At 50.7% G+C, this 26,756-nt stretch overlaps 8 protein-coding genes and 3 non-coding genes across 11 annotated transcripts; 7 read left to right on the top strand and 4 right to left on the bottom strand.

Annotated features, from left to right (window-relative positions):
* Positions 1 to 860: 860 nt before the first annotated feature.
* Positions 861 to 1,779, top strand: BDV17DRAFT_157244 (putative isochorismatase family hydrolase). The gene has a single exon (XM_073754578.1). The coding sequence runs from the start codon at positions 1,042 to 1,044 to the stop codon at positions 1,642 to 1,644; it is 603 nt and encodes a 200-aa protein (XP_073613275.1). The 5' UTR covers positions 861 to 1,041; the 3' UTR covers positions 1,645 to 1,779.
* Positions 1,780 to 3,240: 1,461 nt separating this feature from the next.
* Positions 3,241 to 4,739, bottom strand: BDV17DRAFT_293647 (uncharacterized protein; the record flags this gene model as incomplete). The annotated part of the gene is made up of 3 exons (XM_073762663.1): positions 3,241 to 3,934; positions 4,014 to 4,569; positions 4,667 to 4,739. The coding sequence occupies 3 exons, from the start codon at positions 4,737 to 4,739 to the stop codon at positions 3,241 to 3,243; spliced, it is 1,323 nt and encodes a 440-aa protein (XP_073613274.1).
* A 2,432-nt stretch (positions 4,740 to 7,171) lies between these two features.
* Positions 7,172 to 9,051, bottom strand: BDV17DRAFT_293646 (uncharacterized protein; the record flags this gene model as incomplete). The annotated part of the gene is made up of 2 exons (XM_073762662.1): positions 7,172 to 8,501; positions 8,555 to 9,051. The coding sequence occupies 2 exons, from the start codon at positions 9,049 to 9,051 to the stop codon at positions 7,172 to 7,174; spliced, it is 1,827 nt and encodes a 608-aa protein (XP_073613273.1).
* Positions 9,052 to 10,329: 1,278 nt separating this feature from the next.
* On the top strand, positions 10,330 to 10,401 carry BDV17DRAFT_t113. Its single transcript has one exon. It is a non-coding gene; the product is annotated as a tRNA-His (tRNA).
* Positions 10,402 to 11,769: 1,368 nt separating this feature from the next.
* On the top strand, positions 11,770 to 11,841 carry BDV17DRAFT_t114. The gene has a single exon. It is a non-coding gene; the product is annotated as a tRNA-His (tRNA).
* A 969-nt stretch (positions 11,842 to 12,810) lies between these two features.
* BDV17DRAFT_t115 lies at positions 12,811 to 12,882 on the top strand. Its single transcript has one exon. It is a non-coding gene; the product is annotated as a tRNA-His (tRNA).
* A 1,874-nt stretch (positions 12,883 to 14,756) lies between these two features.
* Positions 14,757 to 16,176, top strand: BDV17DRAFT_293645 (S-adenosyl-L-methionine-dependent methyltransferase; the record flags this gene model as incomplete). The annotated part of the gene is made up of 4 exons (XM_073762661.1): positions 14,757 to 14,933; positions 14,995 to 15,124; positions 15,183 to 15,312; positions 15,372 to 16,176. The coding sequence occupies 4 exons, from the start codon at positions 14,757 to 14,759 to the stop codon at positions 16,174 to 16,176; spliced, it is 1,242 nt and encodes a 413-aa protein (XP_073613272.1).
* Positions 16,177 to 16,187: 11 nt separating this feature from the next.
* BDV17DRAFT_157178 (FAD binding domain-containing protein) lies at positions 16,188 to 17,933 on the bottom strand. Its single transcript, XM_073754577.1, has one exon. It carries the CDS (start codon positions 17,722 to 17,724, stop codon positions 16,198 to 16,200), a length of 1,527 nt encoding a protein of 508 aa, XP_073613271.1. The 5' UTR covers positions 17,725 to 17,933; the 3' UTR covers positions 16,188 to 16,197.
* A 1,106-nt stretch (positions 17,934 to 19,039) lies between these two features.
* On the bottom strand, positions 19,040 to 20,802 carry BDV17DRAFT_293643 (cytochrome P450; the record flags this gene model as incomplete). The annotated part of the gene is made up of 5 exons (XM_073762660.1): positions 19,040 to 19,135; positions 19,229 to 19,693; positions 19,748 to 19,985; positions 20,035 to 20,111; positions 20,218 to 20,802. The coding sequence occupies 5 exons, from the start codon at positions 20,800 to 20,802 to the stop codon at positions 19,040 to 19,042; spliced, it is 1,461 nt and encodes a 486-aa protein (XP_073613270.1).
* A 2,927-nt stretch (positions 20,803 to 23,729) lies between these two features.
* Positions 23,730 to 24,657, top strand: BDV17DRAFT_157137 (uncharacterized protein). Its single transcript, XM_073754576.1, has 3 exons — positions 23,730 to 24,136; positions 24,184 to 24,521; positions 24,577 to 24,657. The coding sequence occupies exons 1-2, from the start codon at positions 23,938 to 23,940 to the stop codon at positions 24,429 to 24,431; spliced, it is 447 nt and encodes a 148-aa protein (XP_073613269.1). The 5' UTR covers positions 23,730 to 23,937; the 3' UTR covers positions 24,432 to 24,521; positions 24,577 to 24,657.
* On the top strand, positions 23,730 to 26,264 carry BDV17DRAFT_269847 (Pyoverdine/dityrosine biosynthesis protein-domain-containing protein). Its single transcript, XM_073758608.1, has 2 exons — positions 23,730 to 24,136; positions 24,184 to 26,264. The coding sequence occupies exon 2, from the start codon at positions 24,471 to 24,473 to the stop codon at positions 26,091 to 26,093; it is 1,623 nt and encodes a 540-aa protein (XP_073613268.1). The 5' UTR covers positions 23,730 to 24,136; positions 24,184 to 24,470; the 3' UTR covers positions 26,094 to 26,264.
* Positions 26,265 to 26,756: the final 492 nt, after the last annotated feature.

The following is a 26,756-nucleotide window of genomic DNA, read 5'->3' as shown; positions in this document are numbered from 1 at the left end:
CCTCGTATTCAGGCAGCTCCAGGCGCCCAGCTTCGGCTTCGCGGAGGTACCACAGGTACCACTTCTAAACCAATAAATTAGCGATTAGAGCATAAAAAGAGCGATTATAGTAGAAACAGGGCTCAAGATAATGATTATTAAGGAGTTTCAAAGTACTTAACTAACATTTTTGGAAAGCGCTGCCATCATGAAGTTGATGTGTTCGTAAGCGTCTTGAAAGAGGTGCCGTGGACTGAAATCTTACCTCGTAGCAAAATAGGTGGCGTGACATGCATGTGACCGCCAAGCCGATTATTAAGCAGTTTTGTGGTGCGCGACCGAAAAAACGAGGCCTGGTCACCTGCAACCACAAACGGCATAACTGAACAGCCTCTAACCTGATTGTATACATATGCACCATCGTCCGCACTCACCCCTGTGGGTCTGGAACTCGTGGACTGCTTTTATAGGCCCAGGTATCGAGCATCTAGGTGTCTCGTTCACACCAGCCCCCGTACGCACAAGTACATGTCCTCTGAATTTCGGTCGCCGTTCAAAATAAGGGTATCTGACAGCAAATCGGCTCAATCCTCTTAGGTGGCATGGAATTATATATGCTGACTCTCGCAAATATATATCCCCCCTTTCAGCAATCCCTTAAGTCCAGGCAATATCACTTGCTAATGAACTTGAACTGACTTATCGGCGAATACTAAATGACACATTTGTAGCGTATGCAAGCATCAGATAGAGATCTAGTTTGAACCAAGAGACCATCCCAAGTGGCAAGTATAAGAAGGGACCGGGACCTCGGAACGTTCCGACGCTCGGAAACAAGGAAGATTGCCGGCTATTTTTACCGGCTTTTTACATAATGCCAAGTCTGCAGTGGGGTACAAGCAATTCTCGTGCAATTGCGGGGACCAGTCTGACGCCATACATAAACCCCGCCCCGTGCCCCTGTCCTTGAGGAAGCTTAAACAACGCTCTATCTACTTTCTTCAAACTAACCTGCCAACCTCAACTAGAAGTTACTCCTACTACTGCGCTATAACCACCACTATGTCTTCCACCGCCCAATCCTTTCGCCAAACAATTGGCCTCCCCCCCAGCAAAGCCTCAATCCACGACAGCACCCTGGTCATAATCGACGCGCAAAACGAATACGCGCAGGGAAAACTCGCCGTATCCAACGTCTCCTCCTCCCGAAAAGTCATCGCCGACCTCCTCGCAAAGTATCGCACCGCTCCCTACAACGGCCGCAACATCGTCCACGTCGTCCACGCCACGCCACCCGGCGCGCCAGTCTTCACACCCGACACCGAACTCGCGAAGGAATTCGACGAATTAACCCCCCAATCGGGCGAAAAGGTTATCACGAAGAACTTCCCCAACTCCTTTGCGCAGACGGATCTCGCGACGTATCTTTCCGGTCTGGGCGATGTAGGGAAGAAGATTGTGCTTGTGGGGTATATGGCGCATGTTTGTGTGTCTACGACTGCGCGGGCTGGGAACGAGTTGGGATTTGAGGTTGTTGTTGTGAAGGATGGTGTGGGGGATCGAGATATCCCTGGTGTTGAGGCCGGGAAACTGGTTGATGTCGCTCTGGCCGAGTTGGACGATGCGTTTGGGACTGTTGTTGAGGAGAAGGAGATTGGGGCTTAAGGGAGAAGAATCTATTGGGTTCCAATTTATGGTGAAACTAACAGCGCTGTGGTGGCACTGTACAGGGGATGAAAATTGATGCAGATGGACGGGATTCTTTCCAATGTGGCGTCGTTCCCAAGAGGATTGCCTTTACTACTATGTTGTGTTGTGTTCTTTATGCATCTATAATCAAGCAAAAAGTCGGGCAATTCCAGCTGGAAGAAGATTACTGAATTACATTGGACCAGTAAGGAGACTTTACTTAGTTTATTACGGTCCTCGAGAGCTTACTCCTTGCTGGAATCAATCGCTACCTCTCTAAAATTTAGCGAGGTGTGATTCAGACAGCTCAGAATTTCATAATAACCGGCGAGCGCTGGGAGGCCAAGCGTGGGTAGGGAGATGACAGTCAGAATTACAGCATGACGCTGTCGATTGTCTCCTAAGCCGACAGATTGATTGAATGTTATCGCGAGCAGTGCGTGATCGTCACTAAAAGCGTCATCCCATACTAAATGCGTTCTAGGTTTCCAAATCCAAACAAGCATTGAGCCAAATGCACTGCACGATGGAGATGCGTTGAAACCAGTTCTGGATTGGAATTAAGCATGACGTACAATCGGGAAAGGGACTGCCACTATGCCGAATGTTATTGTACTGGATGTGAATTAATGTACAGTTCCCATATTACTTGTCGGACATAGTCCTGGATCGTTCATGAAGCGTAGCCTCTATCCTACTCTGCTGTCCATGTGAAACATCTTAGCGCTCTGCGTAAGCAGATGACTGCGACTGAGTTTTCAAACGCTTTCACCTCAAGGTCTGATGAGTAGACAGACTATCGGGCAAGATGAGGTCGAACATCGATGCCCACTCAGGCCACTAGCATCTCCATCCCCTAAGCAGTGCAGCCTCTCCACAGCTGCTAACTATATGGTACCGGCTTTTCATTATGCCTGATACTTACCCCGTGCCGTTCGCAGATGAGTATGGCTATCAGACTGATGACATCCTTTAGAGAGGTTACTCCGACGCTTCTGATAATACTAGGGTATGCCTGCGGGCATTTATCTTCTTGTTAACAGGGCCCTTGTCAGTGGCACATACAGGCAGTGCGGGGTAGTGGGCTCGGAATCTTTCAGAAACACCAGGGGTATCCTAGCAAAATTGCCGCTGAGCAAGAGAATAGACGAATGGATAGTAAAAGAACCAGAACGTTCTCATGCAGCAAATTGGCCTTCTCCATGATCAACCACCAGTGTATCTCTAGTAACAGAGTTCTTGGTGAATTGTATTCCCTGGGCTGTACAGCTATAAGATATTTCTTTGAAACCCATTAATATCCTCAAATAAGAATCTGCTCGACCGTATTGATGGGTAGGCCAGGTACTAAGGAATCCCGAGCCAACAGTAGGACTACCATCACTGGGCAGTAATCTTCCCAAAGCTATACTTTGAAGAGCTGGGATCTTAAGAAGTGAAAACTGTACGTGGTCTTGTAAATCGCATTACTTCATTGCGAAACGCCGTGTAAATTCAACCAGGTGCGCTTCCGGGTGTATAGACATTAGATACCTAGTATTTACCTCATGCATAGCCTTCGCAAAAAGAACATCAACTCAGTTCATGACGCGCAGTAACCGGTGTCTCAGCTTCCAGCTCATGCCTCGGCATCCTCGCGTCAACCTCTACAGGCCTCAAGACATCAACGCCCCCGGGACTGACAGCGGGCTTGCTCCAGAGCGTAGTATTGTTCAGCGCCGGACTCGTCGTCGTCGTTCCTGTCGGTGGAGCAGGAGGGAAGCCCTGGGAAGCCTGCATTTGCATCTCCCTTTGTCGGTTCCTCCTACTCCGCCAGAAAAACATACCCACGATGGCTACAACAAGGGCAACGACCCCGCCGACGACGGGGCCGGCAATCCACGCTTTACTGCTGCTGCTGCTGCTGCTGCTGGACGAGGACGATCCGTCTGTTTCCTCGGACGAAACCAGCTCCGCGAATGCTGAATTCACGTTGCCGACCACCGCCCCCAACTCGCTCAGCAGCTGGCAGTTCTCGTACCCAGACGACATATACCAATCAAACAGCACGCCCACACAATCCTCCGTCGTCGCACACTCATCCATACACGCAAAGACATCCCCCTGGTGCGAATACGTAAGATTTCCCGTCCCAACCTGACCTTGGAAACACGAGATCTCAAACGTCTTGCGGACTGCTTTATCACCGCTGGTCGCTGTGGACGTGGACGTATAATTGTCCTGGTTCGGACACCCGCCCACAACATCGGGGAACTCGGCCAGCGCACTGTGAATCAAAATAATTTGGCCGGTTCCCAGATACCAGGGTTTGTTCAGTTTGATTCTTCAGGTAGCAGTTCGCAAACCCGTTCCCCATATCCGGATTCCACGAAATAGCGCGACAGAGAGGCCGTGCCTCCGCGCAGAGTTGCATACAGTAATCCAGCGACACCGTATGCATCCTGCACCAGGGTGCGTCGACAAGCGACCACGGACAGTAATGGCCAAACGGCGAAATATCAGTCGCCCACTGAATAGAGAAGTTCAGCCCCGCGGTCGTGGGTTGCACAGACCCATTCGCATAGGGACACACTGCATCGAAGGTATTTTCCAATTGCGGTCTCGGCACGAGGGCTACATCGGCAGTACTATCAACAATCAGGTTCTCCTCTGTCGTCGCATTGCTATTTGTCAAAAGCGAGCACGAGCTGTTTTGTCGCGTATACGCGATTCCGTGGCAGAGTCCTGACGAGACGGAGCAGTCGTTCATGCAGTTCGTGAAACTATCCTGTGTCGGCTCTGCCGAGCTGTATGCTTCGCGGGCGATGTTATGTCCGCAGTGCGTCGTGAAGTTTAGGCCGTTGAAGGTGTACCCGTCTGTTGTTGAGGAGCAGGTTGCTCGTTTGTGGATTTGGTTTGGCTCTGCAGAAAATCACGAAAAAAGAGTGGGTCAGAATTGCTTTTTTTTCCCTGGGCAAGGAGGTTTGGAGTTTTGATGGGAGGCGAGCGATATACATACCCTGTTGGGCGCTTGCGTTGCCCTGGGACAGCGTCGCCGCGAGGAGTAGGAGGGCAACCGGCCACATAGCCATTACCCTGTCAAGACTCAGAGTGCGACATTGGGTTTCTGAACGAATCCTACGCTTTGCAGGTGCATGTTTGACACAGACATGAGTAAGGTTATTGCACCAACCAGGTTACAGTAGGACTGGATTCCCCGCGTGGATGGCCGGTTATTACCAGGGCAAATGCTTGGTCCAGCGAGGCGGGCCTCTGGAGGAAAGTAGTAGGGTACTGAGGTAGGTGGTATTTTGCATCTGCAGCCTATTTTGGGGCAATGCCGCGCTCACCATACCTAGTGTATTAGCTTTTGCCCCCTGTATACTAAGTTAAACTGCCTACAGCGTCTGTCTACAGAACTTCAAGAAGCCTTAGTATAACTTATTCTCTGTAGGGTTACTGTCCGTGCCATATGGAGAAAGAGAAAGAGAGAGAGAAATGATAATACTAGAGTGGCTTCATTCGGTTTGGTGTGACTATTCGATGCACTCCCTACTACCAGCTTGCCATTTGAAGTAGCACTTTCATGGAATCCAGGAACCAAGACCCCATTCAAGACGAATGAAATCACACCAATCAAAGCTATACTAGGCTTATGCTCACTGGGCCTTGAAATGCAGGCTGCTCACGCCTACCAACCCCCATACTGACCGGTGGAGCCGTACTCAGGCACCATTGTTCGGGTCAGTACCAGGCTGCCTTTTCCAGCCACCATAGTTGGCATCAAGCCTCTCAAGCCAGCCGCCAAGTTTCTGGTTGAGACAAAAGTATTCCAGGCATTAAATGCACGAGCCACACCACGCCACAGTATCTCCTGACTTTAGGCCAAGCTACGAGCGCAAACCCTGGTATTGCACTTTTTATGTCTGGTAGAAGTCGACGTTTGTCATGCTTGACAACTGTTCCTTGCCCGAAAGTTACTGAATATCTAGTTGCACTTTTAGTGCTTGGCAGGCTGGAGCTCATATACTAAACTGAGAATAAACAGGACGCTGGGATAGTATATATTCAACTATGATCTCTATACTATACTTCTCCCTCTGGGAATTTCGAATTACGACACTATCCTATGCATCTAAGTTCAAGAAGATGTCTCGACTGTTGAAGTTTGCTGTATCTAGAACGCACCCGTCATGGCGGAAATCGACGTTAGTCATTCATATTTTGTTATCCATAAATTTCACTTTAAGACAGCAGTAGGCCGCTTGGAGTACTCACCCGGGGAGAATAAAAGGGATTCAGCTAACAGATGTTGAGTGTTCCGCTGCGGACATAAATGACCTCGAAAGGGGGAAGCAGGGGTGACGAAGAGATGGAAGAGGTTATTGACAATCACCATTGGACAGACTATATGTGCAGCTTGTCCTATCTCTCTTGACCAGCTTAGGTTTTCTTCAGAGCCGTCAGAACTAACCGATGGAATGAAGCTGATAGGATTCTTGCGGACATAGCTCTTCTAAGACCGTATCTTAAGAGAGACCTGATGATCCCCGCGGCTTTCTAACACAGCTTGAATTTGTTGTTACTGCGCCGCCCTCTGTCAAGATAACCACCGGGGACGAAGGCGCGGATAAGGATGCAGCCAGTCAACGGGCATTGGCAAGGCTCTTTTCGTGGCGGTCTCACCCCCATCAGTGCATTGGACCTCAACCAGGCTGTACGTTGTTAAAGCAAACATTGGGTCCTGACGTGGCACCGAGACAAGGCTGCGAGGTCCAAGTCAGATAATCAACTCCTTCCCAGGCATGCCGGACAATACTCAATATTTGTCACTCCACCTTCTTTTGTTATCCTAGCGCACTCAAATTCAGTTAAGAGCAACCCCTTGACTTATTCCTGTCGAGATGTCTCTGGGTTTTATTCCAAGTGACTTAGTCCTACTTGTCAATGGGATCATGAGATTGACCAAAATATTGAGAGGGGGTGCTGTTGAGGGCTTTGAGCGTTGTTACAAAACGTTCCGTCGATTTCCTTTGGTTGCCCAAGCACTTGAGGGCGTTTCGCAAACCAACCCGATTCTGAATTTACTCCTCCAAGATGCTCGAAGGGGAATATTCGTGACGCTGAATACATTTTTTGGTTCAATAAAACAGTTCAGGAGGTATCTATGCTCGGTAGGTTATCAAATCTGAACGACGACGAGCTAATGGATTGCAATCGTGCAGGGCCAAGCCGGAATTCGGAGCTATTGAACAGGGACGGCGCCTCCTATATATGATACATCGAATCTGGGCCTTAAGTGCTGCGACTGTCTTCGAGGCTTGGTCATTGTTCTATCTACTGAGATATCGCATCTGAAAGCCATATTTTCAGATGTCCAGGAATGCAATAATTGCTCATCTGTCGATTTCGGGCCGAGGTGAGAGTCCCAGCAGCATTCCATGTCCCAGTGGGAGGAGCAGTGAAGTACATTTTGCTAACCTAATTCTTCCTTTGCGCTACAGAAAGGTTTCTTTTTTTCAAGCTAATAATAGGCCTCCCCCTTCAACAAAGTTGACACTGACCCCTTAACCCCAAACGCCGCATGCCTGTGCCCTTGAGGACCATTCAACTCCCCGAACCGCAACCGAACGCGACCAACCTCTTTCTCCAACGGATCAGAGCCCAGACAATGACCAAAGGCGAGGCCATCCAGCTCGGGATTTCTCGTCGTCAGCAGAGCAGCCGAAAACGATGTGCTATGGGTAACACCGTTCTTGTGCAGTGCAAGAAATCCAACGATAGTAGATGCGATGGTGACGCCCAGTGCGACCCCGTATGCCAGAAAGAGGTTCCGGTCGTTGTAGGTGTAGAAGTTTTGCGGGTACATGGCAGTCACATCTGTAGAGGTATTGCCGCCTTTGAGGCTGAGCAGACTGTAAGTAAAATTGTGTGAGAGATCCTCCAGGGTGCGTGCGAAAGTTCCGTTGCGACAGGGGGTCGATGAGGGCAGGGTGTTGTCAAAACCCGACGATGAGATGTTCCACATCTCCGGGCATCCAAACAGGCCGGTCTGCGTGATTGAGAGGGTGGTGAATGGCGCCTCACTAGACTTGCTTTCTGACAATTCTAATGACACGCTGTTACGGATCGTTCCTTGGATGAGACCGGAGAAGAGCAGGTGCGTTACATGGAATCCCGCATTGGCTTCGCTTCTTGATTCTAGCAAAGTGTAAGTGCCGTCTCGCGAGCTCCAGTTGGCGGGCGCCAAATGCTCGACCGATATCGGCGTCAGGGTTTGGATGCCGTTGGTGAAACGCAGGTCTACCACGTAGGAGGTGTTCCACAGTTGGCAGACAATCTCGGTCGGCTCACTGGCGTTTCTGTTCGCCAGGTGATTTTCGCCAGTGGCTCGCACGAAAAGGACATTGTTGAGGATGGATGTAGGAGCAGCTCCCAAGAAAATAGTCCCTCGCGTTGTTTCGTTCGCGATCTCATGTTCCCATAATTCACGCAACGTATAGGAAGCATCTTCATCAAAGGCATCAGTATATCTCATTCCTTGCGCCGCGGTGATAGCTTCGGCTAAGCCCTGACATTTGTAGGAAGGGCCCCAGAATGCGAGACTGTACGATGCGTTAGGGAAGGGCGCAGGAACCGTGAGCACTTCCAGAGACGACGCCGTAGCTGTGAAGAGGCGGCTGATGGCGGCTGACGGAGAGCGAATCATACCAGCTCCCTGTGTCGTTACCATATTATCCCAGAAATCGTTAGAGAAGTTTGCAGTTGGAACTTGCAGCTCGGTGTTATTGCTCGTTGGCCGGAGATGAACAGACAAGGTCGCAGGCGTAATAACGGCCGTCAATGGAATGAGCCTGGCGAGACAGTGAGCCCTAGACCACCAGCAGGGTGTGGACTCTATACATACCAAGAGATAATTGCCAACAGAGTCAGCGTTTTCGCATAAACCCATAGGTCAGGAACGAAGAAGGCGAACGGGTTCCCCAGAACAGCGAACATGCCGTCAATGCCGCTGAGCTTCAGACTCTTCCGACGTAGAGTGGCCCATATCTCCTGCACTGCTGCGATGCCAACTGTGGACACCAGGCAGGCCTTGACCAGAAAGGCCAGGCCAGTCCCAATTCGAATCGCCCATGTCTGTTCGCTGATCGACTCGACCATGGTGCCATCGAGCTTGCGGTAGTATAGATGGTGGCCCACGGCCAACGACGCGCCACTAATCACCAATCCAACCATCAGGGTCGGACACTGCCATCCAATCCCCCACGCGGCCGGGCCTTTTTCATCTCTGTCAATCGGACTGGAGCCTTCTGGCGGGACAGCTTGTAGATGGGGTGCGAGCCGTTTAGGGGTCTGATTAGCGACAGCTTCATACTCAGCGTGGCCTCTGGTTGTAGTAGGCATGTTGACTAGATGTCGAACAGCGCTGGGCATGGGGGCGGTTCGAAGCGACCACTTGGGAAAATGATAAGATCTTATATTGAATGAGACTGAAAAGAAACCGCGAAGCGCAGCCCACCATCAGCCTCTCGCACCGGCCGTACCCTTGCGCGCCGCGCACAGACACATCCCTGTCCGGGGCGGACTATGCTTGCAGGTTCATGTTCAACACCCATAGAGCCCTGCGATTCGTCTCAGGACAATGGAACAGGGAAAATTGCTGCAGCCAAGAACTGGCATGGTGGAACAAATATGCCAACCCTCGCTCAAAGCGCCGTGTGCTTTGGAATCTGAGTGGTCACTGTGGGTGCACGAGGTGCCCAAGCTCGTATTCCTGCATTAGGCCAGGCTGGGAAATGAATTGTGAGGGGAAGTGGAACCACAACTGGCTTGATGAGCATTAAGAATAGCACATTCTGCAGCCTTGTGCAGTAGCTGTCACAGTTGCCGCCCCTAAACCTGCAGATCTCAATCTCTCAACGGATGTTTCACCGAGTGTGCTCTGCTGGATTTAGCGAGGTTACCGATACGTCAGAACGGTAAAGGGAGCAATAAAGCTCTCGTGCGCACTTGTTATTCCATGGAAGCTGCCAAGCTAACATCGATGGAGGTCCAAAGGGTAGCTAAGAGGTAAACAACCCCGCTCGAGGGTCGAAACGAGAAAGGCCCAGATGCCTCCGCATGATGAGAAAGGCGCATTGGACAGCACACAGGTTGGAGGGCGGGTATCAACGGCCGAAAGCCGTCGGCAGGGTCCAGGCGTCGTTAATTTCGCGATTCAGTCGGTGTCAGATAAAGTATGATGTGACCACCGCGCTTAGCGACTGCACATCCGACCACGCAGCTCCGGCCTTATCTGGTCGAGGGTCCAGTTAGCTGATGGCACCAAATTATTACTCACAGGGTTGGCGGTTAAATAAAGGGATGGACGCGGAATGTACTCCATAAACCAACGCACGTTCAAATGCTCGCGCACCGAGATATATCTCTGCAGAGAGAACAGCAGGTGACCGGCAGCACCTGACCATGGGGCACTTCAATGGGCGGGTAATCGTGACGCAACTTGGAAGTCTGCTCGCAAGAATTCAAATACAACGTAGGCACGAAGTGTATAAGGTGAAGCAGGAAGACAGCTTGTGGTGTGAGAGATGCGCAGCGTCAGAGACAGCAAAAACGTAGCCAAAGCTCAAAAAGAACATTGGTGCAACACATTCAATATGATTATCACTCCTCACAATTACAGGTGCCATGGTCTAATGGTCATGACTTTAGTTTGTGGCACTAACGATCCCGGTTCGATTCCGGGTGGCGCCACTTTTTTTTCCCTTTACGTATTATTTTTAATACCCTGACCCAATGCCAAGTACAAGCGAAGGCAACCTTGCTGGTGAGCTGGAAGCGGTTCAAGATGAGAAAGTACGTTCAGCCGAAACGGAGTTCCACTCTGAAGGTTTTCGCAACTTGATAATTGCCCTTGTCTTGTATTCCACCAAATCTCCGGGCTTTCTGCTTCTGCCTGTAATACAGAAAGAATCTCCTTCCTAAGCTGTATCCAGGCAGCCGCGGATCGGCGAAGCGGGAGGTCGTTTAATGAATCTCGGCGGAAACTCGCCCAAGGTCATCGGCTAAAATCTAAGACCTCCCGGACTCTGGAGTCCCCAGTCCGTGAAGCCTTGCAAAGAGGTAGTGCAATGTTAAGGTCCCGGCCCATGTCGTCGGCAGCCAGGGGCCTTTTCAAATCAGTCCTGTGGGTGCTCCGCACACGGCCTAAACATCTCTTCCAACCTTAAGAGTTGTGCATGGTCTTCTGGCATGGGGAGCGGACTTTCAGTCTGTAGAGGGCTCTTTGATATGGAAAGCTGATGTAGCAGTAGACCTCGGGATGGCCTCCCAGGTTTATCAACCCAATTCCAATAGATCAATACTGGAAAATGACCATGAGTCTCCTCAGCTCGTCCAGCCAATTGAGCCTGACTCAAGAACATCTAAGTGTGAGGCAGTACTAGCCGCCAAGACAAATCTCAGGAGATATTCAACTGAGGATGTTTTAAGGCGGCTAAGGGTGTCTCCAGATCAATCATGAAGTACGCCATTTGTCTTCTGAAGCGTATGAGAAAGGACCCCAGCAAAGTAGACTCTTTCTAGGTTTCTTTGTAGGTTTCACTCTTGAGGCCATGATTTGTTCAGCCTGTTGGTTCAGCCAGGTTTCCCTTTGATTTTGAGCAATTTTTGTCGGACTGGACATTATGGGGCGCTGAGGAGGCCGTAGCAGAAAACGGATCGGAGGAGATGGTTCAGACGAGGGAGAAGCGAGGGAGCAAGACGACGAGATGCGATTTATGTTTTCGGAAGATGCCGTCTGGGTGAATAGGGCTTGCCGCATACCTCAAGGGCTGGCTGGTCATCTTTGTATGGAGGAGACCATGAACTGTGTGCCAGCTAATAGCAATCGCGAGTGTAACAGTCTCTAATCGCCCGAGGGGTAACATGGTTGATGTATCTGAGAAGATCTCGGCTCGTCAGTCCGGACCCAGTACGATAACGATGGTCTGAGTCCAAGATGGCCATGTCATACTACTTCAGAGATGGCTCTCTGCTTAGGGCTCCCAAAACAACGTAACTTCTCATCTTTATATCCCTACCCTTCATCATGACTAAAAAAGTCGGACTTTCCATGTGATTGGTGCCATGGTTTAATGGTTAGAATTTCAGTTTGTGGCACTGACGATCCCGGTTCGATTCCGGGTGGCGCCACGTTCTTTTTTCTTTCTTTCTTTTTTTTTTGGCCCAAAAGGAAGAGAACAACAGAATATGAGATCATGTCGAGTATAGCCGAGCGGACAGAACTACTCACACGAATCGACGTTGAGCAAGTTTCTCGCTTTGGTCGAGATAACAATCCTCTAGGTGAGAAGGCAGAAGAAACTCACGTCAAACAACCAGTCATTCAACATGGCCCGGATAGTAGTGAGGTACTATTGAGCTGGAACACCGTCAATTTCAGATCAACAATATGATATGATGTCAGTTTTGTCGATGGTTTGCCGCGCGGTCCTTGGTATAGAATTGCATTCGTTTCCTGTGGTCCAAAACAAGTCACCTGCGGGGCAAGACATACTTCCACTCAACAGGATATCACCCAAAAGGGTCACCACAGTCACCACAGGAGTGCCAGTGCTACTACAACTCTGCCCATTGATTAGCGAACTTCCATGACCATTTACGAAACCGCCTCTATAGCTCCACTTCCATCGACTATTACCGCGTGCAGAATAACAGTGGATATAGTCCAGTTGTGGGAGCCAGGCTGCCGGGGCATGGCGATTCGTAGACTCAGCAGGTAATAGTATGTTGTTGAAGTGATGCTTGTCCTTTATCTCCGGGATGTCCCAGGAGGAATGTTGCTAGTCTCGTTGACATGTTGGACCTAGATCCAAGAACCGACTGGCAGACCGCACGACTAAACATGGCCAGGTAATTGAATCGAAGGACTACATCGCATGAAAACTTCTGTGACATAATCTACCTACAGTCAAGTTTAAGGGGGATGAAATGAGATAAGCATAAACCTGTGTACTAGCATGGCAGTGAATGAGAACTGTCAGGATCCACTAGGATATAACCAAGACTGTTGTACTCCATAGTTGAGAGAAGTGAACCCTTTCGCTTCTTCTCTGTCAATTGGTTTATAGGGACAGAGAATTTGATTTCCCTTGACTTAAGGGTGCTGTGGTCTAATGGTCATGACTTTAGTTTGTGGCACTAACGATCCCGGTTCGATTCCGGGCAGCGCCACTTTCATTTTTTTGCCCTTTTTCCGATGTTTATGTCTGGGCCTTGTCTCTTTCCTCTTTCTACCTCTTGAAACCCGTCATAATTTCCCTTCTTTCTTTGTATCCCCATACTGTTTTCGGCGGGCTCAGAAACCATTCTAGTAACTCACAGCACTAACCTCGGAAGAGTTCTTTGGTATGCTGACGTCGCGTCTCCAAGTTCTCCGGTCTCCAGTCGCCCCTCTCAAGCCTCGACTACCCCGGATTCTCCGTATTGTGCATTTGACGCGGCACAGTATTTTTGAAGGCGCGGTCGCGGTCTAGGATTGTACCTGCTACTGGCGATGTTGTTCCTCTGTACATAGGTAGTATACGTGCGTTAGCAGTATCTGAAGCCCGAGATTTCAGCAATAAAGGGCTAACATATAGGAGTAGATATAGGGGTATAATGTTTTATCGTAATACTTCCCAGTTAATAAAGGAGTAGGTCTAGGAATGAAGTTGTTGATTATGATTTGACTCGATTTGTTAGGGTTATAAACGCCGCAAGAAGGGGGTAGACAACAGCGGCGCTTGCGATGGACTATAGCCAAGGATGACCCGACTATGTCCTTGAGTTCATGGATACATCAGATTGCCTGTAAGCTAGAGTTGCTGATTCAACATCCAATAACTTCCTTCTTATCGCGCTAATATCTTACTTTGGGGGTAATAGGAGGATAGAGCTAGGTACTTCAACTTCGAGATTGGAATCTTTCACAGGTCATGTACTGGAAATAAGAGGACCGGGGTTTGTTGGTACGCAACTGCTAATAAGTCGGCAACTATGCTTTACCCTATTGATGTCATGGGTTTCGACATGGCCCGCATTCGAAAGGAGGTCTTCAATTCCTAAATCCTGGCATGGTAATCACAACGTGAATGCCCTTAACCCGCTCAATCGGCGCACCCTAAGCTGCCTTGAAACGGCAGAGGAGACAAGCGCCCGGATAAGTATGCCTGTAATAAGGCAGCGGGCCATGAGCCCTAATTACACAAGGCTTGGCTTTTTCCGAGCGATAAATCCGTGCAGGGGGGTAAATCTAGGTGGAATAGTTTGACACCCCGAGCTTGATTCGTTATCGGCTAATATACCATTGAAAAGTTGATAATCATTAGCTGGGTAAGGGAAGTGCTAGGTTAGAAATGGAGATCTCAAAATACGCAAATGTGTTATTTTTTTTTAGGTGAACGAGTGCTTGATTGATTGGATCGGACTCCATACTCAATCAAACAGAGCAACTGCTTGCGTTCTCGCAATACATGATGCTGTAGGAAGGTTTGGACAGAAGGAAATCAGATTCTCTCTAAAGCCCAGCGAGACGTGTTAACAAGGAAAGTTCGCTAGGCAAACCCATGAAGTGCTTGTGGATTAGATCGGCATCGGGAAAATATGCAGGTCAGCCAGTTTATCTTCTTACCTGGCGCAGGCTGTGACTTCCTGACGAATTATTCAAGCCTCTGGCAGATCGCCTGTGTAACGATGTTCTCCAGCCAACCATGACCTGCATGCGTTCAGAGCCTATACAGGCAGATCCTCTATGCAGGCAGGAACTGCAAACAGACTCTGCAGGTATGGCAATAAAACCCACATCGACAGCGCAGATAGAAATTATAACCGACAAATGTTGCACAGAATCAACATAGCTCGGAGTCCGTCCAGTTCTGGCACAAGTAGGGCAGATGGTCGCTCCTCCCCAGCCCTGCCCCTTCTTCTTTACTTCCTTCACCTGCCCTTTTCCCATCCGTCAGTGTCTCATCTCCACTTGCTCATTCTCCCTGCGGGCCTGCTCGTCGCTAGTCACAACAATTATGCACGATCTTCCTGCAGATATTGGATTCCGCCTTTCCAGCAGCATGGCCGGACCGTTTAACAAGAATTCCATGGATATCGAAGGTCTCATTGAGGGAATATCTCATCTAGCGGATGACTTGGGTGGTGGTCGCGTCATCACTCTGAATCAGGAGAAACAGTTACGGGCAGCATGTCAGAGACTATCGTCGCGACTCCGAGAAACGACACTGGAGATCCCGGTAAGTAATAACAAGCAGGGTTTCGTACAGTTACATCCTTTTTGATAGCTGGGATCTCTAGTTTCCCGAGAAAACCGCCATCAAGATAGCCATTGACATGGGCATCTTTGACTTCGTGTGCGGCAGTGATAAGGACGAGTTTTCGGCGAGCGAAATAGCCGCGCACACTGGGACCGAGCTTGTTCTCGTCGGTATGCGTTCCTCCTTACCCAAGCTAACACCTCAGGGCTGGTTAATAGTCTTACCTAGAACGGATAATGCGACCTCTTGTTTTATGTCGTCTTTTTGGCCCTACTTCGCACAATACTTACAGAGCGCACCGGAGCGTTAATGACCTCGCACCCGGCGCGTATTTGAGAGACATGATTAACTTTACTCAGTATGTTTGACAACGTGAAAGTCGGTATTGAAGGGACTAACAAAAATTCCTACCTACAGTGAGGTGGCTGACTTGGCTTTGCTCAAACTCCCTGAATTTCTCGCGAACAATCGCCATCGAAACCCAGACCGCTCCGACGCCTCTGCCTTTCAATATGCCCATCAGACGAGCGAACCTTTCTATACCTGGCTACAGAAGCACCCGGACCTTTATTCAGCATTCTGCGGGATGATGAAAAACACCGAGGATTTTGCGGCACGCTGGCCAGACCTGTTTCCAGTCTCCGAGCGATTCGAACCGTTTCGAGGGCCCAACGCTGAGCGGCAGTTGCGAGTTGTCGATATTGCTGGGGGAAAGGGTCATAATATCCAACTCCTTTTGGATTACGTCCCCGACTTGCAGGCGGAGTTGACTCTTCAGGATCTTCCTGAGGTACTGGGTGATAGACCCGCCCATGTGGATGCGAGTATTCGCCAGATGCCACATAACTTCTTCGACCCACAGCCCATAAGAGGCGCCGATATATACGCTTTGACTAGGGTTCTCCACAATTGGCCCGATAAGGAATGCCAGAAGATCCTTGGCCACATCGCGGCGGCAATGACCCCCGAGTCGATCCTGCTGATTGGGGACAAGGTATTCCCGGCTGGTGCGGCGGAGCTAACGCCCGGGGACATAATGGCGGACATGAGCATGATGATGCTCTTTGGAGGCATGGAACGGACTGAAAGTCAGTTTCGAGAACTGTTGTTGTCCACTGGCCTGGAGCTTGTGACGATCTGGCGGTCCAAAGGGCCTTCCAAGAACAATGAGGGTTTACTAGAAGTGAGATTAGCGGGCGATCGAGGCTTTGATATTGCATAAAACAGTTAGATACATAACGGTCTAGGCCAATTTAATGTTTCTCGCTCTCTCTGCTGCACTTTGCCCCGCAAGCTTTCCAAACACTGCACCCTTGGTCAAGCCCGAACCCCCTGGGTAGTTGAAGGCGAAGAAACCTCCTGCTATCTCCCCAACCGCCCAGAGCCCAGGCATGACGAGACCCTCGTCGTTCAGTACTCTAGCTGCGTTGTCTACCCTCAGGCCGCCGTAGGTAAACGTGATACCACAGGTGACGCCGTACGCCACAAACGGCGGTTTGTCAATCGGCAGAGCCCAGTTGCTCTTAGGGATATCCAGTGCAGTCCCTGTCGACACACCGTCACAGGCGAATGCATGAAAGCGCTCCGTGGCATCCTTAAGGGTTGCAGAATTGTATTTCTCAATGGTTGTAGTGAACGTATTTGCGTCAACTCCGATCTTGTGGGCGAGTTCCTCCAAAGTGTCTGCTTCCACAGGCGATGCAACAGAATACCTCGGCTCCAAAAGATGAAGAGTCTTCTGGTCAAAGACCTGAAACGCAGTAGCATGAGGCTGCTTGACAATCGCTGCGCCGGTCTTCGCATAAGTAAGGCTAAACACGTTCTCGCCCTCGTCCATAAACCGACGTCCCTCGGCATTGACCATAACAGAGTAAGGGAAGCTATACCGGCTCATTCTGTCCGCATCACTGGGATTCAGAATCTTCGGCGCATCCAGGTCATGAGGGGTAGCATGGCATCCTCCAAAGTTCCCCACAGCCGCAGCTCCAACGCCAACAGCCTGCTCCATCATAGTCCCCGTATTGAACCGGCTCCCGCGCAGCGCAACGAGATCCCACCCCTCACCGAGATACTGCCTACGTAGCCTCGGCGAAGCCTCAAATCCACCACAGGCAAGAATCACCTGTCCGTACACGCGCAGAGTGGTGTCCCGTCTCCGAACAGTAACACCAGACACCGTATCGCCGTCCGCAATGAGCCCGGAAACAGGCGACTCATGGAAAACAGCGATACCCGGTCTCTCCCGCACAGCATCCCACAGCGCCTCCATAAGACCTGTCCCTTCGCCAATCGCCATAACCGTATCCCAAGGCGGCATATCGACGACCCCCTGCGCGGCAATGATTTTCTCTCGATCAAAGAACTTCCCCAGCGGCAACTGCCACTTCACGCCTATATCGTCTTTCATCCACCGCACCGTCTCAAATGCATGCTTTAGCATAACATCCACCTGAGCACGATCGCAGTGTCCTTTACTCGTCCGCTCAATATCCCCCTTATACTGCTCGGCCGGGTACGCCGCCATGCGGCAGTGCTTTACATCATCGAGGGCAGCTTCATCAAGCAAAGCCGTTACTTCAGACAGCCCGCTATGCGGGATGCGGAAAATCCCCGATGAGAAGCGGCTGTTGCCTCCGTGCTCGGCCTCCGGGGCTGCTTCGAAGATTGCGACGCGTGCGCCGGACTGGTGCGCTGAGAGAGCGGAAACAAGGGCTGCGTTGCCGCCGCCGACGACGATGACGTCGTAAGAGGCTATGTTTGTCTTGGACATTTCTGGTGTTTGGTTTGGTTTGTGTCTGGGTCTGATGGGGTAGGATGAAATCTGTAGGTAGGCTAGGCAGAAGCAATTGTTGGATTTGCTGTACTGTTTGCTCGTACCGATTGCACAATATAGGGGCGCATTATATGCTCTACGGCGTCGTATATGGGATGGACGGATGGTGTGATGTGCGGGGCTCCCAGTACGCAACGTGGTCAGCCATTGATGTCGGACTGTCACGTCCTAGAGATTCGGGAACAGGCTAGCTACCTGGGTATGCCACGAATCTGATAGGACGGACTATGTCAGTCAGCGAAATTTGCATTTAGGGCTGTGCTCGGAAGTCGGTCACTGTAAGCACCGAGGGCTTCCAGTCAGATTTGCAATCGATAGGCTGGTGCTATGGTGACACTGCATACATGCCTCCCCTCAGCCCCGACACCAAATCCTTCAGCTTCATGCTTGGTCTGTCGGATCTGACTGCATGGGCTGAAATTGAGCTGGAGCTAGGTATGTCCTACTCATTCATGTTCAGCTCGTTGTCCTCGTTGTATTGTCTTGTCCGAATCTGGGACAATGGCCAAGAGCACTGAACGAGGGTCCCTGGTCTACCGCAGAAACTGTACCTGGTAGGTTCACCCAAGGCATACCCGCGGAAGGTGACAACAACGAGTTTCGTTCGTCTCTGGGAATGGGATTGTCGGAACTAAGATACCGGTCTCACGTAAATGGAACAATATGGTGCTACCAGTACTTCTGCGGTCATCATTCATCAACTAGATGAGCGATTGGATCTAGCGATACTCTTGTCAACGTGACACGGTATCCGGCGGCAAGATACGCACACGATTGTCCTACCTAAAAACAGGAAACAATCTGAAAGAAGGAAAAGAAGGAAAAGGAAAGGGAGAGGAAAAGCAATAAAATAAAACGAAACAAGAAGCAGGAAAGAGCACGGGCCTGGCAAAAATGGAAGAGTCGATCATCTAGCGCTTACTACTCCTAATCAAGATGGCTGATATACAGAGGCGATTTCATTCGGGTCCGCAGGGCCTGGACTCATTAGGCAATCGGGCTGATTCCACGTCGACGCCATAATATAGGCCCTCCGGGTGCACTACGAGAAGCTTTAAGCATTACCGAAATGTATCGGAGTCAATGTAATTAGCTAGCAGGTATAGGATGTCTGGTTCAGCTACATACGGTTGCTAGTCAGCCAGAAGTACATTTGTATCTGGGCCATCACACTTACACGCAACACTAAGTCCTGCTCCAACTACTACCTCATCTAGACCGATTCAATACCTGCAGCCCCGAGTAGAAGGCTTCAGGTATGAGCCTGCTTCGTCTCCACCGCGGCGCCGGCGTCCTGATCGAGCTCTTCCACGATGATCCTCAGCCCAAGCGGCATTGTAAACATGACCTACATGCCAAAATGCCAATTAGTTAAGAGATTGCCACATAGTCAGCGATTCGGAATGCAAAGGAACCGCAAATTCAAAGCAAGCGAACTCACCCCACCCAGATTCAGCCTATACGTCGGATCAACAACCCACTTGACCCGTCTGACCATCTCAAATACGACCAGTTTAACTTCTGTAAGCACCAGGCTTTGGCCCAGGCACTTCCTTGCATGGAGAGAAAACGGAATATAGTTCCCCTTCGTACTCTGTAGTCGGAAGTTTGCCTGGATCTCCTTAACCGTCCTACCCCACCGCTCCGGTCTGGCCTCCATTGCGTCGGGGCCCCATATGGCTGGGTTCGTGTGGACCCCGTAGGAGTTCCAGCCTAGCGAGGTACCTGGGTGAACGGTGACTTTTCCACCGAGTGTGGCTGCGTGAGTGGTAGTGTGATTCAGCATTTCCGTTACAGGAGGGTATAGTCGGAGGACCTCGTAGAGGAGGGACGTCAGGTAGGGGAGGTCATGGACGTTTTCGCCCGTCGATTGGAGGGCTTCGACGCGGAGATGGTCTTGCAGGGCCTAGGTAGAGATGATGAGTTTCAGGGCAGGGAAGGAGGCAAGAAGACAGCGTACCGTATTACTCCCCAGCACGTACATCGTCAGCCCGATGAAGATGGCCGTCGTATCATGCCCAAACATAAACGACATGCGCAGGTTAGCTCGGAACAGCTCGGGGGTGAGTCGCCCATCATCCAACGCCTTCTTGAGCATCTGCGAGACGACCTTCGGGTGCTTCTCTGTGTCCGCTGTCTTGGCCGAGTCGACAATGCCATCAAGCAGGCGATCGAACTCGGCAGTTGTCGAGCGTCGTCTTGCGCGAGAAAAGGCGTCGTCCGGGGATATCCAGTTTGGGGAAATACATCGCCCACCGGCTGAAGATCGCAGGCAGGATCTGCCCGATCAGCGGCTCATACGGGACTCTGGGCTCGTCGAGGGCCTGGAGTGCATCAGAAATAGCATTTCCGTCAGAGTCACATATACCTCGCGAAATTATAACAGTGATGTCCCAGCCCAACATGGAAGAGTCGGGATGCCACACATACCTGCAAGTCGAAATCAAACAAGCACAGCCCCATCACATCCTGCGCGTACTTCTCCGCCCAGTGCGCAACAAGCACACCGCTACCACTCCCAACCCCTCTCTGAGCGCGCAGAAACCGCTCAGGAACCTTCCTCGCCTTGTCATGAATAGCAGCGGTATCAAAGCTCTTCAAAAACCCCGGCTTCATCACACTCGTAAGCGTATTCCAGCTCGGCTTGCTCGAGTTGATAATATTCTCGCCCGCAAACATCCCCATCAGACTGCCCTTCCCGCGGATATTTACGCCCACTTTCGGGTACGTGTTGTCGTTGCGGAAGATCTCGACTAGGTACTCTGGTTTCGACGTAAGGACGCACCACACGCCCGTGAACCAGACTGCGATTGTGCCGTGCGCTTCCATTGGCTCGCGGTAGAAGGCGTTGTAGAGTTCGATTACGGAGAGGTCGTGGTACCATGCGTAGAAGTTTACCCATATCGGGATCCGTGGGATGTTGCGTGGGATTGTGCTTGGGACGCGGAAGTATCGCCATAGAAGGGCCGCGGCCGTGCAGGCGAGTGAGCTCACGAAGAGGAAGAGAGGGTACATGGCTCGAATATAAGGACTGTTTCTTGAGATGATAACCCTTCAGTCGACGTTGTAGCGTGATTATTGGAATTCGCGAGTGCGACGGGAAATATTGCGTTTGCTTGCGAACGTTGGATTGACAGTATTGAACCTAACTAGGGCTCATTGAGGCGATAAGATTGTCACAGTAAGAAGGACATCTACGCATTATTATAAGCTGCATCTACGGTGGGGGAGGGGAGGAGGGCTAATCTACGCGAGTGCGTCTTACTCATACTGGTAAAGATACGTGGGCTCTGGGGCATATATGTGATAGAGCATATATGTGATAGATAGACAGGAGGATCTAGGCCATAGGGTCATCTATCCTCTCACTAAATCTACAGGAACTCGCTATATAAGATTCCGACCAGAATACACCTTTCAATTTTGTTTTTTTTTTTTTTTTTCAAATTGGTCACATTACCTTTTCCTTGTATACTCCGCTCGATTCAACTATGAGCAGCCATTCTACCTGCTATCCGTACCACTTTGACCCAAAATGGAAAAAGGAGGGACTCTCCACGGCTGAGGCCTCGGGGAATGTAAACAATTACGGTGTCATTGAGTCGATGCTACTCCATGACGTACCAGTGGACCGGTCTCGGTGAGCGAAAAGCACGGGATTACATATAAGCAAGTAGCAAAGCTCTGTATATACGTACAATCTGGGAGTATGCCATAGGTAATGACAAGTATAGCGTTGAAAAAATGCGGAGAACGAGGGATATCTCACGTTTCTGAAAATCGAAGCTGACCTGCATGTAGGTAAGACGTACATTGCATGTCGCACAGTGACTGTATCCACCGCGATGAGAGCATTCGTGCCCATTTATCGGACCATCGAAAGAGAATATCAGGTCGGCCTAGTCTACACTCGGATATGCAGCGCTTGTTACACGGAGTCTCGACTCACCGAATGGCGTGTACGGGGGACAGACCGTTCTCGTCTCTCAGGTCATATCACCCGGATGGGATTGAGATCCGTAAGTTAGAGCTAAGCTGCTTGGTGTAACTGGTATCTATGCAGCCAGTCACATCACTTTCTGCAAGGCCACGGGACTCTTAGGCACTGAATGTCATCAGGTAATGATAAAGCAAAGCCAATCGCATCCACCAGGGTACGAGACATCAGGTGGCTTCAGCGATCAGCAGCTGAATCCTATGAATGTCTTTTGGTTGGAATTCCAAGGTGGCCTTGATCGAGGATAGTGCAGCGTACTCATAGCAATACGGTATCCAATTCATGACATGGATGGCGTGAGCCTGACCAGACGATCCCCACTGAGCCATGTAGTCAATATTCACTGGTCTTCAGAGGCGCCTCACGAAACACCGCCTTATCGTGGATGAGAGATGCTCAAATATGGATGAATAATGCCTGCTCCTGTAGGCGAGTATTCACAAGAACTTGAAGCCCGTGTCACCCGTCAGAAACAGTTGGAAACATCCGAAAGGAAAAGGTATTGCCATAAATCCCATCAGCTTGCACTCCGGCGAAACGTAGTAACCATGTTTATACAATCACCTACTTCTCACATCCTAAGGCGTCCTATAATATCTCCAATGCTCACAACCCATCCAGAGAAACCCAATGGTAGGTTACATGTGGCGATTATATCATTGATCATCTGTTGATACTTGATTCGGATACGTCTAAGACACAGAGACTCATCATTCTCAGCAGCGTCGTGTGCAACGCCGGGTACCGTGCTGTAGGTTCGTCACCAATCGCGATTATTTTTGCTCTCTCTGATAGCTACAGTCAGAAGCCTTTCTTCGGTCTGTAGATTACTACCACTAATCTCAAGGAAAATAGGCGTTTTGACATGCTATAGGATTAGGAGGACACACGCCCACCATTCATGTTAAGAAACTTAATGGGATATAGCGATGGATTAGGAACTAGATTGGACACTGATAGTAGTTCTAGTGTGAACTCATTGGCTGCCAGAATGTCCTATGGCTTGGCAGAAAACAGCAGTCGAATAATCAAGATTTGGGATCCATGACATTCCCAGGAATACCTCAACCGGCATATACGGCCCAGATCGAAATGAATGAGTGGACTCGCATACAAGGATACCTGTCCTTGTATCGTATCGAGAGCCCTATTGCAGTCTACCACAACTCCAATCCAACAGATTCACATTATCCGGCCAGAGGGTGGATTCCAGGCTCATTTCAGACTCCCGATGCCTGCGCCAATGGCAACCTGCTTGGGCTGTAAGCTTAGATGTTCAGTAGAGGTCTTCAACGAGGCAAAGCTCAAGACCTAAGGAATACCTCAGCGCACCTGTATTACAACGCCGTAACTGGGCTTCGCGCATCTGGTCAAGACGAAAACCAGGCCGAGTCGCCCTGTTCGTGTATGCAGGCAGCGTCATACCGGTTCGAGTATGCCCATGTTGCAGGACTGTTAGCGGCGTCATTACCACGCCCTCGTCCATCCGATAAGATCTTATGTCGGAGACTAGGAGGTTGACTGGTAGCTGGACCGATGCGAATACGACTCAAGGCCTTGATGTCCGGAACAGAGTAGCATTAAAGGTCGATGCTAACGCAATGAATGCTTGGCGTAATCGTAACAGTACCCTTCCAGTGGATCTGGTGAATACATACAGTGTTCGGGTCATTATCAAAAAGATCCATCTTACTCCTGCATATCGCAGTGGTCGCCACCTCGGGCTCAGCCATGCCAGGGGTCATATGGTTCTTGTTTCTGCCACGCCCATTCCCATTCCCCCCATATCCCTGAACAGGTGTAGTATGTGCTTCAGCCCACCAGCAGCTGAGGGCTCCTCGATGCTTCCAATTAGGGGTGACGAAACGCGTAGTACTCGGTCGCCTTTTCCGTCCAACTGGACTTCGCGGATCCAGTACGTGATGTCAACGAGGTCGAGAATGAGGCCAGCGCGAGGGTGGCGAGCTGAAGAGGGCCGTTGTGATTTGAATTCCCGCCTGTATATCCTCCGATCTTATGGAGTCAGCTGCTGCCTTTATAAATCTCGATAGCAGCGGGGTCGGGTTGTAAGGTCGTACTTGTGAGCCCGTCAGTTCTCCAGGCAAACAATCCATCTCTTCAATTGCTACACACTTCACTTGCTTTCCCCAATTATGGCTGCTGAAGTCGGTATCAAACTGCATGCCCATGCCCCCCTTGCTGAGCAGCGAGGCGTGGCCAACGGCATCCAGCCTGGCTCGAAAGGGTCATTGGAGCACAACAACACGGCAAAGTCTGCCATTGTTCCAACTTATCCTCCCGCCGGTAACAAGAATGGCAGCTTAACCGATGCCGTGGCCAATGGTTCTGATTGTGAGTCCATATCCAGTGCACAACATGAACAATCTAACACCTCATAGCGAGCACAGACGGACCCTGCATGGAAATGGCCGTCAAGGTCATGCAGATCCTGCAGAGCTACAGCGTGAAATGCAAGGATAGCGGCACCCTCTGGGAAGACGTGGAGACTTTTCTGCCCTCGATCATATCTTCCATCGAGAAAGACGAGCCCGTGCGCATGGTCCTGCCGGCTTCTCGTTCAAGTCGCCGAACAACCAGCAGAAGTCCTTGGGAATTTTGCCGGATCTTGGCGAGGAGCTGGCCTTGAATCATCTCAATGGCCTTTGCTTGAACATTGCGCAGGTGTATGAGCACGGTGCGGAGGTCCATATTAGCTCAGATGGGCTGGTATACAACGGTATGCTGTGCGTCCGAGCCTGGAACCTCGCGGAATACGCTGATAGTATATGCAGATCTCCTTGGTGTCCCCGACGAGGTCGTATGGGACTATGGCGAAGCCCTTCGCCAGATTGCCATTGACCAAAAGCTCCATCATCTGCGCTTCATCCGGCTTGCTGATCTTCTTGAGCATGATCAATGTCCAAACAATGACCCCGAGTCGGCAAAGGCATTCTACCTTACACATGCCTCTTGTTTCCGGAGGGAGCTCATTTTGCGCTTCAGCGATCCCACTTTCGAACCCCGTGCAGCCATCAGGTCAGACATGGACGTCTGCTCCACGTATCGTGGCTACATCCGGTTCCTGACCAAGGACTTGGCCCATCGATTCACATCCCAGAGCAAGCGCGCCAGGGAAGCGGCAATCACGCCCATCGCGCGCGCCATGCTCTCGCGTGGGCAGGTATTTGCCGCGGCCATTAGGTCCCAGCGAGGGAGCTATGTCCGTCTTTCAATCCACCCCTCCAAAAATTCCCGCAAGCTTTCTATTCCCTTGATCCCCAACGGCCAAACGACCGGCATTGGCCATACCCCCTGGCACTCATGCATTGCCGTTGGGGCGGACGGGTCATATCGCGCCACGCACGCCGACCGGGTCCGCGACACCCACGACCTCATCTACAAGGGCGGCCATGCATACTGTTTCCGCGAGCGCTCCGAGCTCTTCGACTGGAAGGATGACGGGCTAGAAGTCACCTTCGAACATTTATACCCGTGCGGCTTGATCATTCGTCCTGTTGTCAACGACGACCAAGAGGCGCCATCAATCCGCCGGATTCCAATGCGCAAAGTCCGCAAGCTCTCCGCCAACATGTCACCAGTTATCCTCCGGGGCTTCGGCGACACACACACAGAAAAGATATTCATCGAAACAGCCGCCGAGCTAGGCCGCATCGCCGCCTGGAGTGAAGACAGCATCGTCAAAGTCCGCGACTCAGGCCGGCAGGACCGGCAGAACAACAACGTCAAGTCGAACGAGGCGATGCCGATGCATTTCGATGGGATGTTCCGCTTCAAGCACGAGGTTGACCCCGTCACGGGCCAGGAAGTCCGCGTGCAAGATATCCCGCGGTATCAGTTCTTCACCTGCCAGGCAGCGGCGGCCGAAGACGACGGGTTCACGCTCTTCGCTAGCTCGCGCCTCTTTATGCGGTATCTTCCTGAGCCGTGGACTGTTGAGCGGTTGGAGAAGGTAACGTGGAGTATGGAGAATGACGGGTTCCGGGATGCGAAGGTTTATAACCTCCCGCTTGTTATTAAGCATCCTGATACTGGGCAGCCTTCGCTGAGATGGCATCAGCCATGGGGGCCGGAGGATACCAAGTTCAGTACCTGCGATGTCACGATTGATAATGACGATGTGAGTCTTATCGCCCTGGTCGACAGGCTCACGTATGATTATCGTGTCTGCAAGCGGTTTTCGTGGAAGGTTGGGGATGCGCTTGTTAGCGATAATATTTCCATGCTGCATACGCGCACTTCGTTCCAAACGGAGTGTAACCGGGAGCTTTGGCGTATTCACTGCGATTAGGCACTTGGGAATACTATGTCATGCCATGCCATTGGGGTTGCGGATTGATGTGCTAGAGATCTGTCAGATATACACATACATTGCTGTGCTCTCTTCAACAGACGAGCCTCCTGAAGCAGTGACTCAAACAATAAATGCAGTTACTTCTATCCTCCTATAGCTGAAAGATACACTATCTAAAACGCGGTAGGGGCTGAGAAAATCAATACCAGTCTCCTCCAGTGTCTTCTACAAGTTCTTGAATTTTCCCGGCCATTTTTTCTTTCTGTCCACGAGTGAACCGTGCTGTAGCTCCCTTATCCGTACACAGACAGTCAATGCAGATTGTTCTTTGCACCGCTTTCCGGTATTTCCCGGTTCAAGTGCTGCGGTTGATGTGCTCAATGTTCGCAAGCTTTACTGACAGATGCAGGTGCCCAAGCCCACTAATATACGACTGGACCATCCATATGCTATTCCAGATACGATTGACTACTGTCTCCACGACCTCCCAATCCACCTTCAACTGAGCGTCCCTTGCAGGACCGGTTCTCGAACAAAGCCAGCGTGCAGGATCACCTCAGCCCGGGCAGCGGGCATCGGAATTCGCCTAGGCCATTATTCGCAAGATTAAACCGTAACAAATCAGGCCGGATACCAGTGATCCCCATGGCCCCCAAATTG

This window comes from Aspergillus undulatus, assembly GCF_047715775.1.
Source record: "Aspergillus undulatus strain CBS 261.88 unplaced genomic scaffold BDV17scaffold_43, whole genome shotgun sequence".
In the NCBI taxonomy this organism is placed as follows: domain Eukaryota; kingdom Fungi; phylum Ascomycota; class Eurotiomycetes; order Eurotiales; family Aspergillaceae; genus Aspergillus; species Aspergillus undulatus.
This window is presented reverse-complemented; position numbering and strand designations above follow the sequence as displayed.

Bases quoted from the DNA above. Each gene is read 5' to 3' on its own strand.
- BDV17DRAFT_157244 (XM_073754578.1), top strand. From the start codon at position 1,042: ATGTCTTCCACCGCCCAATCCTTTCGCCAAACAATTGGCCTCCCCCCC.
- BDV17DRAFT_157178 (XM_073754577.1), bottom strand. From the start codon at position 17,724: ATGTCCAAGACAAACATAGCCTCTTACGACGTCATCGTCGTCGGCGGC.
- BDV17DRAFT_157137 (XM_073754576.1), top strand. From the start codon at position 23,938: ATGGCTGCTGAAGTCGGTATCAAACTGCATGCCCATGCCCCCCTTGCT. The intron at 24,137-24,183 runs GTGAGTCCATAT...AACACCTCATAG, and splicing joins CGTGGCCAATGGTTCTGATT to CGAGCACAGACGGACCCTGC.
- BDV17DRAFT_269847 (XM_073758608.1), top strand. From the start codon at position 24,471: ATGAGCACGGTGCGGAGGTCCATATTAGCTCAGATGGGCTGGTATACA.